The following is a 16,752-nucleotide window of genomic DNA, read 5'->3' on the forward strand; positions in this document are numbered from 1 at the left end:
TAGCTAAAGGGATATTACTAACAGTGCAATTCAGATCTATGATCTTTGCTCTAAATCACCTTACATTTCCACTTGCATTGATTTCATATTCACTAAAACACTTCTTTGTTCCCCTCCAGAAAAATACAGTCACCAGAGATTGGTGGAAAGCACTCCAAGAGGTCCATTAATTCAGATGATTTAGAAGCCATACAAAAGCATCTACATCGTCTAAAAGGCTTTGAGGAAAAAATGAATAGAAGTGAATTTAAAAGCTTAAATCTATTCAGAAATTTGAAGAATGAAACATTACAGAAATTGTATGCATTTCTTGATCTGGGAATGAATCCACACCATGATTATAAATTAAAGGAACCATATAATAAGGAAATAATTGATGAAATCTATAACTTCACATCACTGCAATTACAGAGTGACTTTAATGGGACTTCCATTTTCAATACAATGACCCAGTGGAAAGAAATTAAGAGGGCTTTAAAATTAGCTACAATCCTTTGGAATCCAGCTCTCCCAAATAATTCTAATTTTAGTACATTGCAAACTAAGGCTACTCTCAAAATGTTGCTCTCCGCAAGCATGCCATCACTTCTGGAAGGTCTCAGAGACCGTTTGAATGGAATGCAAGAAATCCCATCTGTGTTTTCTGATGATCTGCTTGAGCCTGAGTCCTACAGAAACTTCCCAGAGCAGCTCCTAGCTCTCCAGAGGATGTTTTTTAGAATGACAGGCACAAGTGTAGGTTATCAGTACCTCCTGCTGCCTGTGTTTGAGCTGATGAGGGCTGTGGAGAAGTCCATGGGTGAGGCCTGGTGGGATGAGTTGAACGTCTACTGGCGCACTGGGGAGAAGCTAAGATCCATGAAGTGGAATAACTCAGCCATCATCGCCTATGGGCAGTTTTTGGAGGTGTTAAACAGCCATTTGCAAAAGCTGAATGATAATAAATCAAGTGGTGTCTTCAGTGAAGAACTGGATCAGCTGTCAGAATTTATAACAGCCATGTTTAAAGAGTTTGGGGAAAGCTCTGGAGTAGCCAATATCTCACAAGTCACTCAAGCCATCCAAAAGACATTGTACGTATTGAAAGACTTACAGCTGAATTATAATGTCAGTACATTAAAATCTATAGATCTTTTCTTTAATTTTAACAATAAAACCTTCGAGGGCTTGTCTGAACTTCTGAGAACAGGAATGAAAATCCTTCATTATACAACTGCCAATGAAGGTTCCAGCAAAGACACAATTAACCCCATCTATAATTTAACACATCTTCTACTACAGGAGTTCAGCCAGTCTCCCTCACAGCAGGCAAAAATTTGGGAGTTTCTTCATTTAGCCTTGGATCCTTTCCTTGAGAGCAGCAGCAGCAATGGCTACAGGACACTCCAGAACTGCTCCTTTGAAGATCTGCTTGATGTAGCCCTTGAGGTGCTGTTTGAAAATGCCACTCTAAGGGAGTCCTCAGCCAGGAGCCCCTGCAAGCCCCTCTTGGATTCCTTGGATGTGGAGGGTGGGACAGGGAGCAATGACACCTTTAGCAGGGTGTTCCAGCTGGCCATAACCAACCTGAAACTATCCCCAGAGTTTGCTGCTGCCTACAACAGCAGCAGGGAGGGCTTTTTCAAGGAGCTGTCGTGCCTCACCCAAGCTCTGAACTTTTCTCTGAGTTTCCTTTCCAAGTTAAACCTTGTCTCTGAGCAGGGAAACTCCTGGCTGCAGGAGAAGGTGAGAGCTCTGAGCGCAGCCACAGAGGGGCTGGTGCAGGGTGATGCCTCGTGCCCCATCCCAGCCCAGGCTGTGGGTGATGTGTCCCCATCCCAGCTTTTGGAGGTGCTCCTTCCTGCCCTGCTGAATGAGACACTGCTGAGGTCCCTGAATTCCTCTGGCAGCTCAGCAGACTGGGGTGGGCTGCCTGTGTTCTCCCATCCGTCACCACCTGCTCCCATGAGGAACAGCAGTCTCTATGAGCTGCTGCAGGTAGGCAGAGCTGCTTCCAGCCAGCCCGAGTGGGAACACTTCTCCAGGCTGTGGCATGCCACTGGCAGCCTGCTGACCTCCAAATGGAGCCTGACAGAAGTGGGTGAATATGTGGAACTCCTGCAAATGATGAAGAAAGCTCTAATCCTCGTGGACTTTGGGGTGGCTCCTGGAAAAGCATTGGTGCATCAGATCTTTCATAATTCTACTGAAGCAATTAAAGACTCAGATCTGAGTGATTTGTATAGTTCATTAAAACTCTTTTTCAGTTCAACTTCTGCCCCAGACAGCACGCTGGAGTTGGAAAGAGTATTTCAAGAAATACTTCCTCTGTATGAAGGGGGTGGTGAAGGATTGTTCTACTCTAATCCCTATGGAAAAGAAAATGAAGATATTCTGACTATGGCTGCAGTGATCTGGAATGAGATAATTTTAAAGAGGACTCATTTTAATACAGAGAATGCATGGGAGGTTATCAAAATGATTGCACTCGATGCAATCTCGCTTGAAGACATTGAAAATTATCTCGGCACAAATGAAAAACTGTCATCATTATTTTCTGGCTTCTTGTTGACCCCTGGAACTTCTGAAAATTTTGCAGAACACCTTTTGTCCCTTGAGCAGCTTCTTGGTGCCATGGCAAAGGTGAATACTAGTGATCATTATCTGCTGATCTCTTCTTTGTCTGAGCTGATGCAGAAACTCCCTCCTGAGAGGCAGGAAAATGAACTTGGTGCTTTTTGGAACATTGCTGAAAGTCTCCTGTCATTGAACTGGAATAGTACAGACAGTCTCACTGCCCAGTCACTGTTAGACATGCTGGAAAGTCTACTAAATATGATGGAAAAGGACTCCAGTCTTCCTTTCAGTGAGGAACTGAAGCAGCTGCTAGACTTTGCATCCTCCATCTTTGAGCTGTATGATGAAGAGGACTCCACAGGAACCAACATCTCCATGTACTTGCAGGCCATGCAGAAGGGTATCTTAACTTTGAAAGGTTTGCAGGAAAGGTATAACATCAGTGAGCTTGAGTCTATCAGCCTGTTACTTGATTCTTATAGTAACTACATCCAGAGACTGATGGAAGTGTGGAGAGCCGGAATAAAAGTTCTTCACGACACCAACTTAAACAAAACTTTTGAGGAAAAAATAGATGTTGTCTACAATTTCTCACATTTGCTGCTTAAGGAGTTCAACCAGTCTCCCTCACAGCACAACATCTCATTACAGACAAAAATTTGGGAGTTCTTGCGGTTAGCCTTGGATCCTTTCCTTGAGAGCAACAGCAGCAATGGCTACAGGACACTCCAGAACTGCTCCTTTGAAGATCTGCTTGATGTAGCCCTTGAGGTGCTGTTTGAAAATGCCACTCTAAGGGAGTCCTCAGCCAGGAGCCCCTGCAAGCCCCTCTTGGATTCCTTGGATGTGGAGGGTGGGGCAGGGAGCAATGACACCTTTAGCAGGGTGTTCCAGCTGGCCATAACCAACCTGAAACTATCCCCAGAGTTTGCTGCTGCCTACAACAGCAGCAGGGAGGGTTTTTTCAAGGAGCTGTCGTGCCTCACCCAAGCTCTGAACTTTTCTCTGAGTTTCCTTTCCAAGTTAAACCTTGTCTCTGAGCAGGGAAACTCCTGGCTGCAGGAGAAGGTGAGAGCTCTGAGCGCAGCCACAGAGGGGCTGGTGCAGGGTGATGCCTCGTGCCCCATCCCAGCCCAGGCTGTGGGTGATGTGTCCCCATCCCAGCTTTTGGAGGTGCTCCTTCCTGCCCTGCTGAATGAGACACTGCTGAGGTCCCTGAATTTGCCTGACAGTGCAACAGGCTGGAATAACCTGATCCTGCTCTCCAGTGTGGCACAGGATGAGCTCCACAACCTGCTGCAGAGGCTCCAGGGTGCCTTCAACCTCACTGAAGGCAGTTATTACACAAGGGTCTGGGATGTGTTTGAGAGCTTCCTCAGCACCAAAAAGGATTCAGCTGAAGGAGCTTCCCTTGCAAGGCTGTTGGAAGCAGTGGCAAGTGACTCTGCCAGCAATCTGTCACCTCTAGAAATCACAGAAGCCACCCTGTACATTCTCGAGGGGCTGAACATCTCTGGCCTGCTAAATGAATTCAATATAAATTCCAGCTCAGCTTTTCCCTCCAACAAAACCAGTTTTGACAATGTGATTGATATCGTTGCTCATCACTTCAGTGTTGTGGCAGAAACCCTTTTCAACAAGACCCTGCCTTGGACTCTGAGTGACCAGACTCTGTCCCCAACCAGCTTGATCACACGGTGAGTTTGGCTTCTGGGTATTGGAATTCCATGGATGGGTTGTGACCACCATTCTCATCTCAGCATGAGAAGTATGGAATTTTCTTCCAGTGGAACAACCTAAGCCTGCAATCACTGTCATTTAGGACACAAGGTCTAATGTTGGTCAAAGTGAAGAAGAACAAACTTCTCCTTGAGCTGAATATACAGCTAAAAGTCAGACTTAGAAAAAATTTTATGTGTTGGCACATATCAATGAACAGAGTCCTGAAGGAGTCTTACCACCAGTGGTAGGCTCTGTGTAAAACCTTCCTTTGTGGGATGACACTCTAATTTTTGATCCTCAGCCTCCCTTAGGTGTTCCTATATAATGCATCCATCACATAGATGTGAACTTTTCAAGTGTGTTTTCTTATTTTGAGAGTGAATGACAGCTTTGGGAAATAACAGCAAAAAGAACTGATGGAGTAAAGCAGGGAGGGTACCCACTTAGGAGAGATGGCTTTCATCTGGAATTCTTATTTACTCTGCTGAGGAACAGCATCCACAGCTGACAGGTTGCTCACTAATACATACCTTGTTTTTGAAGGAGAAGCTGATTTAAATTCCTATCTTATTTTTCAGATTTCTGTTTTTAGAATTTCAAAACACCATCTTGCAGGTGACAGCGAATAGCAGCTATAACCCTTACCTGATGTGTTTAATAAATGCTGCCGAAGCTGAAGACGGGGAATTGACAGGTGATCATGATTTCATTAATGCTCAGGGGGCCTCAGCTGGAACGTGTCCTGCCTGTGTTTTCTCTAATGGAAGGACTGGTGCTACATGGTTTTATCTGCTGGCAATTAACTGGAGCTGTGAGATGTGGGGAAGCCAGACTGAGGTTTTGTTTGAATTATGTCACATTGTGATTGTAAGTTTCCATGCCAGTCTCTCCAGAAGGCACATCTCCTCTCCTCGGTGTGATGACAGGTTGCTGACACGCAGACAAAGCAATCTTACAAATAGAAATCTCTTTCCCTTCACAGCTTTATGTAGCTGTAATACGACAGCAGTTATTTCTGAGAGTTAACATGGTATTTCACATAGATACTCATCATTTGTGCTCATTGCAACACCTGAGAGGTTTTACCTGTGCATTGCTACCAGGATGGGGTGGATTTCACTAGGAACTGAGCACCTACTTGAACTCAGTCCATTATAACCTAGATTACAATTTAGGCCTTGCTCTGTCATTTCAGAGGTCCTCAGCCATGGGAGTTTGGTGAAAGTAGCAATGCTCAGTTGGCCTCAGAATAAAAGTGCTGATATTCCCATCTGTGAAGTTTCTGGCGTTTTTGTCTGGAGTAACTGTTGTTGTTTTTTTTTTTTCCCTGCACAGAAAACATCACACTGCTTTTGAAGCAAACTGATCTGAGAAAGAACTCTTTTATGCAAAATAATACCTCTGAGAAATATTCATCCATACCAGAGCTCCTGAAGCTAAAAGTGAGTCTGCTTAAAATACTGACTTGAAGGACATCCCGCAGTGATACATGAATGTGCAATGGTGGTTCTGAAAAGCAGAATATGGAAAAAAGTTTTCTTAAGAGAACAGCTGATAAAAACTAGGGCTGAAACTCTGTGTTCTGCCTGCTGCCTGTATTTGAAGGTCACCTGTAAACTGGGTTGAGGATCTTGTTCTTTTATCTGTCCCTACCGAGTGTACACCTATTTTTCAGAGAAGGTAGAGGTGTTCCTGTCCTCACATATGCTGGATAGGGTGACTCTGTTTTCCACCAGCTGTCCCAGAAGGATGAGCACTGCAAAGATGGCCAGTGGCAGCATACTCCTCAGTGCACCACTAGTTTTAAAGTTCAGTGTATTGAGACTTACTGAAGCACCTTGCAGAGCTGAGATTATTCTGGAATGCCTCATCTTCACCTGAGGAGGAGGTAGGGCACAGATAGGGATTAGATGCCTCTGCCCTGCTGAAAATCTGTGGAACTGTGCACTCCTAATTGGCAGTTAGGAGCATGACTAACTGGGTTACTGCTGTGCCTGAGGAGCTCTACCAACAGCAGTGTGGCTGGAGTCAAGTCCCCACATGCTCCTCTGGCCCCACATGTCTCACAACAGCAGAATGGCTTCTGAGATTAGGCACCAGTATTGATTCATGGAGTTCCCTCACCAGCTTTGGGTTTGGCAATGCCTTATTTGAATAAAATGCTCCTTAGCCCATGCATTCATGACTGCATTAACAGCATGCATGCACTTTAGTCTATTGCTCCCTATGAGAAATAGCAGTTAAAAGTCCTTTTAAAAAAATACAGCAGTATGCAATGTTGTTGCTGTGTAATACATCTGTAACAATAATATGATGAGCCTCAATGTGACAGGCACTTAAAGGCATAAACCTGAAAATAATTCTTCCCATAAGAGCCTGATAATGTAAATAATGATGTCAGACAAGAGGGAAGCCCATAATAGCAAAGGACTGTAATTTTACACGGGTTGGCAGATGAGGAAGCTCTGACTTCTAGCCAAGTCTCTTTCCTGTGCTGCAGTAAATGACCAGGTGGTATCTGAAAGGCTAAACCTGTTGTGCAAGGTAGATTTATTTGGTCTCTGAGAAGATTAATTAGTAAACAGGCAAGTCCAATGGAGTATTGCTGTCTATGTGTGTTGAGCAGGGGAAATGACATATTAAGGCTTTCAAGGTTTATTAGATCCAGCCAGGTCTGCCAGAAGCTCACACAATGACTGTCACAAGCTGTTCTATTGGAGACCTTTTGGATGATCTAAATATATATATATATTTAAAAATCTTAGTCCTAAGGAGAGACAGAAAAGGACAGCTAGACTCTTTAAAGCTTGTCTTTTATAATTCTGTCATCTAACTGATGTTTGTGCATTTGTCTTCCTTTTTTCAAAATGTCTTTTGAAGATGTCTCGCCTGCGGGATGTGACAGCACTTCTGTGTGACTCTGAGAGCTTTCAGTCAATCCAGCAGCTCTGCCAGCTCCCTGAGGTTCCCTTTGGGGAGCTGTGTGAGCAAGGCCAGTCTCAGGAGCAGCTCCTCCGTGCTGCTGAGCTGAGCAGCCAGCTTGTGACCAACGTTCTGAGTCACAGGAGGATATCCCAGGAGCTCCAGAATGTACTCATTGGGGATGCCACAGACATCCAGGCACAGCTGAAGTGGTGAGGCTCTCCCTCTGAGTTAGACTGTTTTAGTATTCTGTTTATGAAATGACTTCTTGCCTCCTTCTCTTGATATTCTCAGTTTTGTTTGTTGTTTTGTTTTTCCAATTCAGGCTTCAAGAAAATGTACCAGAAATTGCTTTCTTTCAAGAGATTCCTCAGTATGTGGCTACTTTGAATTCCATGTTGAATATCACTGAGGGTTTAACAGACTCAAGCAAGCAAGGTACTCTTCTGTATTTTCTTTACAATGTTGATAAACATCACCACTGGTACCACACTTTCTGCTGGAAAGAATTGCCTAGCTGCCAGGAAGAAGTGGTATTAATGAAATAACCATACACCATGACCTTGGGATCCTTTATCTGGGGTACTTCTAGAGCCTATTCAAGACCACACTTTGTTTTCTTTACAAAGAAAGCACCAATTCTTTCCATCTGAACAAATTTTTCTATTCTGAGACATGATAACTTCAGCCCACAAACCAGACTGGAAAATGTAGGAAGTAATGACTGTAGGTCCAAAGGTTTTTTCTTATAAGCAGCGAGGTACCACACTTCCATATTTCACATAAGTCTTCTCTGTGTGCTTAAGATTTGCTGTGTGTCTGGAGAAAGCTGTTACATCAGTTGTTCTTTGACTGTTCATTCCAGAAAAGTTAAAAGATGTGTTTAAAAATGTGGATCAGCTCAAAGAAGACCTCAGAAACACGACAGAAATGTCCACAGCCAGCATTGATGCTCTTCTGGAAGCATCTTTCCCAGAAAACAGCAGTCAGGTAAGTTTGCTGTTATCCTTTTGGGAGATCTTGCTGCTTTTTACTGCTCAGATCATTACAACTATAAATTGTTATTGAATGCAGCTAAGCAGGTCTCTGGGTGTGTGACAGCACAGATGACCCCACAGGGATAGACAGCAGAGCATGCTATGGATTGGAATAGCCACCAGGAATGCAGTAGGAGCATCACTGTTGTCAGCCCAGGCACTGGAGACTGGGAGCCATGGGGTCCCTTTGCTGTCACCAGGAGCTGGTCCAGCAGCTGGGAGAGGGATGGCTCTGGTCCAGAGCAGGGCACAGCTCTCTGGGACACACTAATGGGGGCTGAGCAGGGTCTTCAGTCAGCTCCTGGGCACTGAGAAGTTGTCCCGGTCCAGGTGGAAAAGTACATTTGTAACCACAGTGTGTGAGAGCACTCAGGGTCCAAAAATACCCTCCCAGAAGGAGAGATGAGCTTCCTTTCCTCAGCCTCCTGCTAGCAGAGCTCCAGATGCTTTTCCCCTTCCCAGCCATCTTGTCTGGACTGGGCCCCAAAGAGTGTGCTCTTTTCCAAACTTCACGTGCATCAGTCAATGAGAAATTGAAGCCACAAAAGCTTTTACTACTTCCCAAGCTGGGTAGTAAAACACAGTCCTTAGGATTTGTCCCTGGGAGCAGGAGTAATGGGCAGGCATTTTCTGGTTCTTGGGTGGTTGAAATATGGCACTGTGGGAAGAACAACAGCCAGGCAAGATTAATCCACGTGTGGTGGAGCGTGCAGTGCACCCCTAACACAATTCTCTTTTCCCTTTCTGCACACCCAGCTCGTCTCTCAGGTGCTGCAGCTGGAGTCCTGCAGTGCCCACCCTGCTGACCCTCAGCTGCAAGTGGTGGTGCAGGAGCTGTGCAGCCTCCCTCTACCAGAGAGGACTCGCAGCACCTACCTCCTTGGGGTCACCCTGCTGAGACACTTGGACATTTACAATTTCTTATACAAGGTTAGTGCTGGTTTTTTGGAGTGGTTTCTACAGTCTTTGCTGCACGCCGTGGCTGAAAGGTTATAAAATATCATTGCAGTGGCCAGAAGCTACACTGATTTACACAAGCCAAAGATCAGGCTTTGCTCATGCAGCAATTTTTATTGCATATCCATGCTGTGACAGCGTGGATATAAATGAGAATCCCAGCTGGTCTAAAGCAGCAAACCTCATTTAAAGGCACTGGACCTACTCTAAATGCCTCCCTGTCTGCTAGTATCCTTTATGTGCTGTCACAACCTCTTGAACACTCCCAGCTGACCCAAAAATAAGGTACTGAGCCAATTTTTTTTGATTTCTTGTAAAGGGAAGCCCTGGAAAAAGTCCTGTAAAATACCTTTTCCCTATCTGTTTGGAACTAGAAAGTTATTAAATTATTCAGATTTCTTCCCTAACCCCAACTATAGGAACAGCATCTAAGAAAACATTCACAGAGAAGTAAATAGTGAATATGTATTTAAAAATACAGGAGTGACCATGGGCAATAAAAGTTGTTAAATGACAATGCCAATGAATTTGGGCTCAGGTCAAAAGTCACTCGCAGTGTTTGACACCTGTGCTGTGTGAAATGAGAGATTTAATCACAGCCCAACCAGTACGTGACACGGATTTCCCAACTGTAGGTGTTTGGAAACACACTGTTAGATTATGTAATGTTCAGGGGAATGGCTTGCAAAAGTGCTTGGGGATTTAGGGATACAAATCCCATTCATTTCCCAAGGGGCACCCACTCTGTAAAGCTTCCAGGCAGTTTTGAGAATCCCACAGTGCTCATGTTTGAGTTAACACAACATGGGCGTGTGCATGCCTGTGCACGCAGATTCCTGCTCATCATAATTGATTTCCTTCCTGCCTCTTGCAGATGTTTTTCCCCAAGGAACTTCAGAAACCCATGGACAAGATGTTAGGCCTTCTGACAAAAATGAAATATTTCAGACACCAGGTTGAATCTGGCATTGATCCATTGCTACAAGCTATTCATTCCCTGAAAAAGCTCCGACAGTCCAGGAAAATGCCACTGACTAAGGTATGTGTAGTCTGCATGTGCTTTTGAGGCAAAATACCTCTGAAATGGTTTCCACAGTCATTTCTTACCCTAGAAGCTACAGGTGCATTAAACCATAGGTTCTGTTTCAAAGCAATAGAGTTCTGAGAGAAAGCTCTATCAAACTTATCTCTGGAAGTGTCCAAGGCCAGGCTGGCTGGGGCTTCTGGAAGGTGGCCCTGCCCATGGGCCATGGAGGTTGGAACAAGATGAGCTTTATGGTCCCTTCTAATCCAAACCATTCTGTGATTCTGTGTTGCCTTCCTGGGAGAGTTTTAGTTTGGAGCAGTGGGACCATCATCTGCTCATGAGTGGGGAACACATGCTGTGGAAGGAACACTTGGAGCACGAATGTCTTGAAGGAGGGAGGACTTCCAGCAAAATACTGGAAGGATCAGCTGGTGAAAACAACTGGAGAATTTTTCATTAAAGGCAAACCCACCAAAGTCAGCAGCAAGAAACTGCCTTAGCTTCAGTGTGCATTAGATCACACCCAAAGCCTTGAGACTGCCCAAAACATTCAGTACAAACCCATTACTGCTCTGACAGCTGCAGTAACTCCAGGGTGCACTGCCTTCATCCAGCACAGTGTCCAATCCATCTTTGATCCATAGTCCAGGAGAACACAAGGGACAGGAATTGTTCCTGGTCATCATTCTGCCTGCACATTGCAGAGCCACGTGCAGCTGTGGACTAGATGGGGACAGTGATGTGCACATCCATGTGACAAATCTGTGTTGTAACCCAGGTGTGTGAATGTCACCAGGCACACATTAGAGGAAATATAGTGCACATTCTCTGCACGCATTGTAGGCACTTTCCACATTGGCTGTCACACCTGGAAATAAATGTGCCACCTCTGTCATAATCAAAAAATGCATTATTTCTGTGGATCATTCCTGTTTTTATAAAGGCAAACTTCTCATAAGAAAGCAGTATGAAAAGGTTCAGTCCTTTCCTTCCCATTCTGCTGTTTCTCTCCAAGTGGGGTGCTTTCAGTATGCAGGATTTATTTGTGTTTTTTCTTTTCTGCAGGCGTTATTTAAGCCAAATAACTTCAGGATAACACATGGCACTTTTAAATCCATGTCCAAAGTCCTCTGCAACCAGGAGATCACACCCCTGTTTTTTGAGTCTTTGCTTCCAGACTTTGGAGACCCTGTAAGCAACAGTTCTCATGCAGAGGATGTCCATGTCCAAAAGATGATGAGGAAATATGGGATTCCTCAGGATTCCAGTAAGTCTGGCTTTTCCCTAGGGCACAAACGTTTCAGAGCTGAACTCTGCTATTTCCAGACAGATCTAGTGCTGAGCTATTCTCCATATGTCTCCGAGGGCTGTAAGTGCTCATTATTTATGGTAGCTGAAGATCTGGACTGCCCTAATTATTGGTGGTTTATTTCCATAAATGTTCAAAGGGAAAACTGCCTGTGCAGCTGAGCAGTGCTTGACACTGCACTGTCTCCCATTTGTGGATGATCTGGTCCTAGGACTCGACAGGTCACTGCTTTTTCTTGATGTGGAGTTTTTCTGACTGTACTGACATTATTAGCTCCTCTGAGTTCACAAAAGTCCATTTAACCTTCAAGCAGATAATGTTGGCTCGAGCAGGGAGACTCTTGTTGTCCTGAGTTCAGCAACAGGAGATCTTGGGGGTGGATTGCTTTTGTCAGGATGAATTAGATCAGTCAGTGAAGAGGGCCCTGAAGTCATTCACTGACCACAGCAACAAACTGGTCAGACAGGAGAGAAAACACACTGGTAAATTTCTTGTGTCTGTTCTGTTTGTTCTCTGTGCAATTTGTTTGTTTTTCTCCCCTTGCAGCCCCATTTTGCTTATCCTTTTACCTGGACCTGGTCAAGACCCCCACTGGAGCTTTGATTTGGTCTTTCTTAAAACCAATGGTGCTTGGGAAGATCCTTTTCACACCAGACACCCCAGAAACTCGAGCAATCATGGGAAAGGTATGGCTCTGTTCCAGGACATCAGGATATACCCACTGCAAAGGGCTGTAATTTATCTAGCACAGAATTGTTTCCCTGGGAAGCAGAGGGCTGCTTTCTCTCTCTTTGGAGTATTAATCAACTTATCTTTTCCTACTTGCCTTGCTGGCCATATGAGTCATCTTCTGTCTTTGATTGAATCTTCCCTCCAGAAGCTGCTGTTGGTCTAATATTTATAGGACAATTGCTTAAAGCCTTCAGTTTATGAAGTTTCACCTCCATATTTTCAGCCAGATGTGTCTCCCAGGACAAATGCTGCAACCAGTGCTTGTTCACAGGCAGACCAGTAGTAGAAAGAGAACAGATATTCAAGACATGATCTGAATACAATATTTTTAAGTACTTGCATAAATTCAGTGTGTTAAGGGGCATTTTACAAAACAATGAGAGGATGCTAGGAAAAATCCTGAGGAAAACAAATTTGGTCTCATCTGTTTTATTGATCTATTTATTGATTAAAATTGGTAAATAAATTAATCCTTATATGTCGTGGGCTTCTTTTGCAGTCAAATGCAACCCTGGAGCAGATGGCTGAGTTAGCCCTGAAGTCCCAGGAGTGGCTGGACCAGTCTCCTGTCATCATGAATTCACTCACCAAGTTAAACCAGACAGTTCCAATGATCAAGGTATGACTTCCTGCCTCCCCTCTCTCTCTTGCCAGGACGGAACTGGGAGGATGGATTTGTTCACTGAAGTGAACTGGGGTTCCAGGGATGTCTTAGATCAGCTGAGGAGGCCCTTCTCAGGATGTCCTGGACTTCACAGTTTCTGTGCCTGCCTCTTCCCTTGACAGAGATGCTCCTGACTCACCTTTCTCTGTGAATTTCTCTTTCTCAAATTAACTGTTTGCAATATGCTCCCTGACCCTGGCTGTGCCGGGGCCTGCTGAAGGCCTGAGATGGGCAGGGAACACTCTTCAGTTTGTAAATTAACTTTCTGCTTGATGGAGTGATCCAGCCAGCCAAGACCAGGCAAGAAATGACTTTTTCAGGAAATGAAGCAGTATCTATAATAAGCATGTAGTTCTGGGTACACACATAAGAGCTAGGAGATGTTTTGTACCTCAGTGAATGTAAATAAAATTTCTTTTTTCCCCCCTAAGAAGCCTAGCCTTGCTTGGATACAGAAAGCAGTAGACTGTAATGCTACACATATTTGTTTCCCATTCTCTGTAGTAAAATTTGTCTCCTTTTCTTACAAAAATGAGATCCCTGGAGTCCAAAAAAACATTAGCAGTTAATTTTAGAGGCTGGAATTCATTCTAATTTCCATGGCACCAAGAGAAAATCCAGAGTGGAATATGCAAAAGTGAAATTAAATATTCTCTGCTGATTGTAGTCATTGGTGGAATAGTGAAATATTCAGCCAAGCAGAAAACCTGTGCTGATCTCCAAGTTAAGTTTTGGTTACCTACACCTTGTGCACTGGCTGTGTTCACAGGACTTAAAACAGACACAAGGGAAATTTACCTCTAGAATAATTGAAATTATCCATGATTATTTTGGTGGGACTCTAGTGCCTGGTGGAGACTCAGTAGGCATCCTTTCTTGACTCAGAGAACTGAGACATTCAGAGAGCTGTGACATTCTCACTGCTGGCATTTCCCCATCCTGGTACAGAGTGGAGGGAGTAGGGAGGGGGCTGCACAAATGCTCAGTGAAGGCAGCTGCTCTGTTGTAGTTTAGAAGTACACAGTGACTGAGCTGAGGAGGCTTTTGCTTAAACTGCTGCTATTTCTTCCTCTGCTTGTTGATAGAATGCCCTGCAGAATCCCTTCGTGCAGGTTTTTATCAAGCTGATGGTGGATTTGGACGCAGCTGAGCTCCTGAGTCAGATAAATGAACTGGGTAAGTGTGTCCAGATGTGCTGCCCTCTTCCTTACTTGTACTTCAGGTCTGGGAGCTCCAGAGTCAGCCAGCTGCAGCCATCCCCAGGTCTGCCCTTCTCTGGCTCATGTTGGAGGCTCCAGGGCAAGGCAATCCCAGCTGTGATCCAAAAATCTGCCAGGGAAAAGACTCTTAGAGAGCAAAGTGCTGGTGTGGGGAGATGTTTCTCCTGGGTGTTAAGGGGTGGAAGGATGGGAGGCTTTGCCGCGGTGTGTGGCCACTGGAGGACACTGTTTAGCTGTAATTATGACTTCAAATGAGCTACCTGGGACTCTGCTGGAAAATGAGGAGAGCTCCCTTGCAGGGCAGCGAAGTTCAGATGAAAATTTCTCTAGAGCAGAAAAGCCAGGGATCAGATAAATGTACCCAGGCTGATGGAGCCAGAGGCATCAATGCAGGGGATGCTCTGCTGCAGTTTGCAGTTCTCTGGTGGGCTGGCAAGGCCCTTCAGGATGATCTTTGCTGCTGTGCACTGTGAGAATCACCAGTAATGGTGGTGGTGGGTACATCCCAGTGAGTGCACAGCGTGGGGATCACAGTCCCTTCCTGCCTGGCCTTGTTGTCCTGCTTTTGCAGTGAGTGGCCAGGCATGTCACCATCAATCTGGACTGTGCCAGCAAAGCCCAGCAGCAGCCAAGAGTGATTATGGTCTGTTGCAGTCATCTACATCCAGTTGGTGATGACCCCTGTGTTATTCATGAGCAACAACTCCTGCCTTAAGTCCCCATAAAGCCACGGTGCCTGCAGCAGCTGTTCCATATTAGTTACCTTGCATTATGCAGCCGCCTCTGAAACCTGCCAGCAAACAGCAGCATCTTTATTAACTGCAGCAGCAGGTTCAGTCCCCACATCAGCACAGCACACACAGCTCTGCCTTGATGTGCTGGGATAAAGCACATCCTCCCCTGAGACATAGCAGCTCAACAGGTGAGTTGATGCATCCTAAAGCAGAGGGTGTGGAAGGAATGGTGAGAACCAGGTTTAAAGCCTCAGCAGGTTACTGGGGACTTGTGATTTGGGATGGCTGTCACATCCCAATGCTGGCATCCTCCCAAAGGCAAACTCACGAGCATATTACAAATGATTAACATAAAAACTGGGTCAACAGCACGCCTTCATTGCATTGCTGAGTGCAGAAATGTATTTCACACTTCATATTTGGCATGATGGGTTGGGATTGTTTTCTTTCCTCCTCTCTGGTGTCATCCTCAGTGCGAAGGAGTGGAATGATGGAGTAGATTCTCTGCTGGGTGCAGTGATGCAGCAGGGTTTGTTTGTGGGGTTTTTCCCTAGATGATATTCGGCTGGAATTGCAGAACAACACTGACATCGTGGATCAGCTGAACACTTTGGCTGCCCTGGCTGTGAATGTGTCCTCCTGCGTCTCCTTCAACCGCGTGCAGCCAGTGCAGGACTTGGAGGAGATGGAAGCCGTGGCTAAAGAGCTCTTCCTGAAGAATGAGCTCTTTGCAAGTATGTGACACTCCCAAATCCCCTGTCAATTCAATTTCACCTGACAGAGTGTGGGAATGCAGCATAAAATACTTGGTTTTTCACCAGAAACTGTTGTGGTCGCAGATCCCACCATGCTGCAGTGGATTTGGAGCAAGTGTGTGTGGGACCTGCACACTGAGGCCATTGAGAGAGAAATCAAACTAGAAACAAGTTCCAAATGCTGACCTTGCAAATAGACTGGATATTTTTGAGAAATAGGACTATGGAAGATGTATTGTAGTAGGACCCACAAGGGGTATTTTTAGATGATTGGTTTAAAAGGCATTAGCAGCATTGTGTGGCAAAAGCTGACAGGCCAAAAAACGCTTATAATGTCTTGTAATTAGGAAATAGTTTGGCTTCTGATTGTGATGGCAGGAACTGCAACATCTGTACTGTCTCACCCTTCTCATGAAACTGAAAATGGAATAAAAGTCTTTAAAATGTCTCTCAGGAACCCCATCTCTAGGTCAGAAAAAGGGATAATCCGACATTACACCTCCACTGTCTGTGGTCAGCTGGCGATTTCTCTTGGTTAATTCTCAGTTTGAATAAAATCCCACTGCCCTGAGGTGATCTTTGTGCAGCCACTTTCTTTCAAGTTCCTAAAGGAAAAGGTGTTTTAATCAAGAAACGTATCACAGAATCATTCGGGTTGGAAAAGACCTTTAAGATCCTCGAGTCCAAGTATGAGACAATTCAATTTATTAGAAGGTCATAAATCACTTGAGCTATTCCAGCCAAGCACTATAAATGGTGTACTGGGTCTTCCCAGTCACACTTTTCACATTTGTGGGATTGGATTGTGGGATCAGACTGCAGAGAGGGGTGGAGGGAGCAGGAAATAGGAACTTACATTTGTATCATCAAGATATATTAATATTTAAAGAAGGCCCTCAGTTAGGATTTGCTCATAAATCCTGTGACCTATTTGGTTTTATACTTCATAATTGAGGGGTAGATAGAAACCTCTGCTTCTCTTGGAGCTTCAAACCCTGGTAATATTTGTCCTTTCCCATAGTAGCAGTTTTCTTCTCTGTTTGTCCTCCATTCTATCCTATGTTTTATATATGGAATAATCAGGAAAAATGTTCTGGGTGGAAAAACTGTGAGGCAG

At 44.7% G+C, this 16,752-nt stretch overlaps 1 protein-coding gene across 1 annotated transcript in view; it reads left to right on the plus strand.

Moving 5' to 3' along the window:
- The window catches only part of ABCA12 (ATP binding cassette subfamily A member 12), a gene marked incomplete at both ends in the record, with an annotated part of 77,395 nt that overhangs the window by 25,457 nt on the left and 35,186 nt on the right, over positions 1 to 16,752 (plus strand). Inside the window, 13 exons of the mRNA XM_083864847.1 lie at positions 120 to 4,253; positions 4,857 to 4,972; positions 5,614 to 5,720; positions 7,159 to 7,412; positions 7,526 to 7,638; positions 8,066 to 8,190; positions 8,994 to 9,167; positions 10,069 to 10,233; positions 11,287 to 11,488; positions 12,077 to 12,216; positions 12,762 to 12,881; positions 14,012 to 14,102; positions 15,435 to 15,614. Coding sequence (XP_083720973.1) covers positions 120 to 4,253; positions 4,857 to 4,972; positions 5,614 to 5,720; positions 7,159 to 7,412; positions 7,526 to 7,638; positions 8,066 to 8,190; positions 8,994 to 9,167; positions 10,069 to 10,233; positions 11,287 to 11,488; positions 12,077 to 12,216; positions 12,762 to 12,881; positions 14,012 to 14,102; positions 15,435 to 15,614 — 5,921 coding nt within the window. The remainder of the gene's footprint in view (positions 1 to 119; positions 4,254 to 4,856; positions 4,973 to 5,613; positions 5,721 to 7,158; positions 7,413 to 7,525; positions 7,639 to 8,065; positions 8,191 to 8,993; positions 9,168 to 10,068; positions 10,234 to 11,286; positions 11,489 to 12,076; positions 12,217 to 12,761; positions 12,882 to 14,011; positions 14,103 to 15,434; positions 15,615 to 16,752) is intronic.

The sequence above is a fragment of the Zosterops lateralis genome (assembly GCF_965231275.1).
Source record: "Zosterops lateralis genome assembly, chromosome: 7".
Lineage (NCBI taxonomy): Eukaryota > Metazoa > Chordata > Aves > Passeriformes > Zosteropidae > Zosterops > Zosterops lateralis.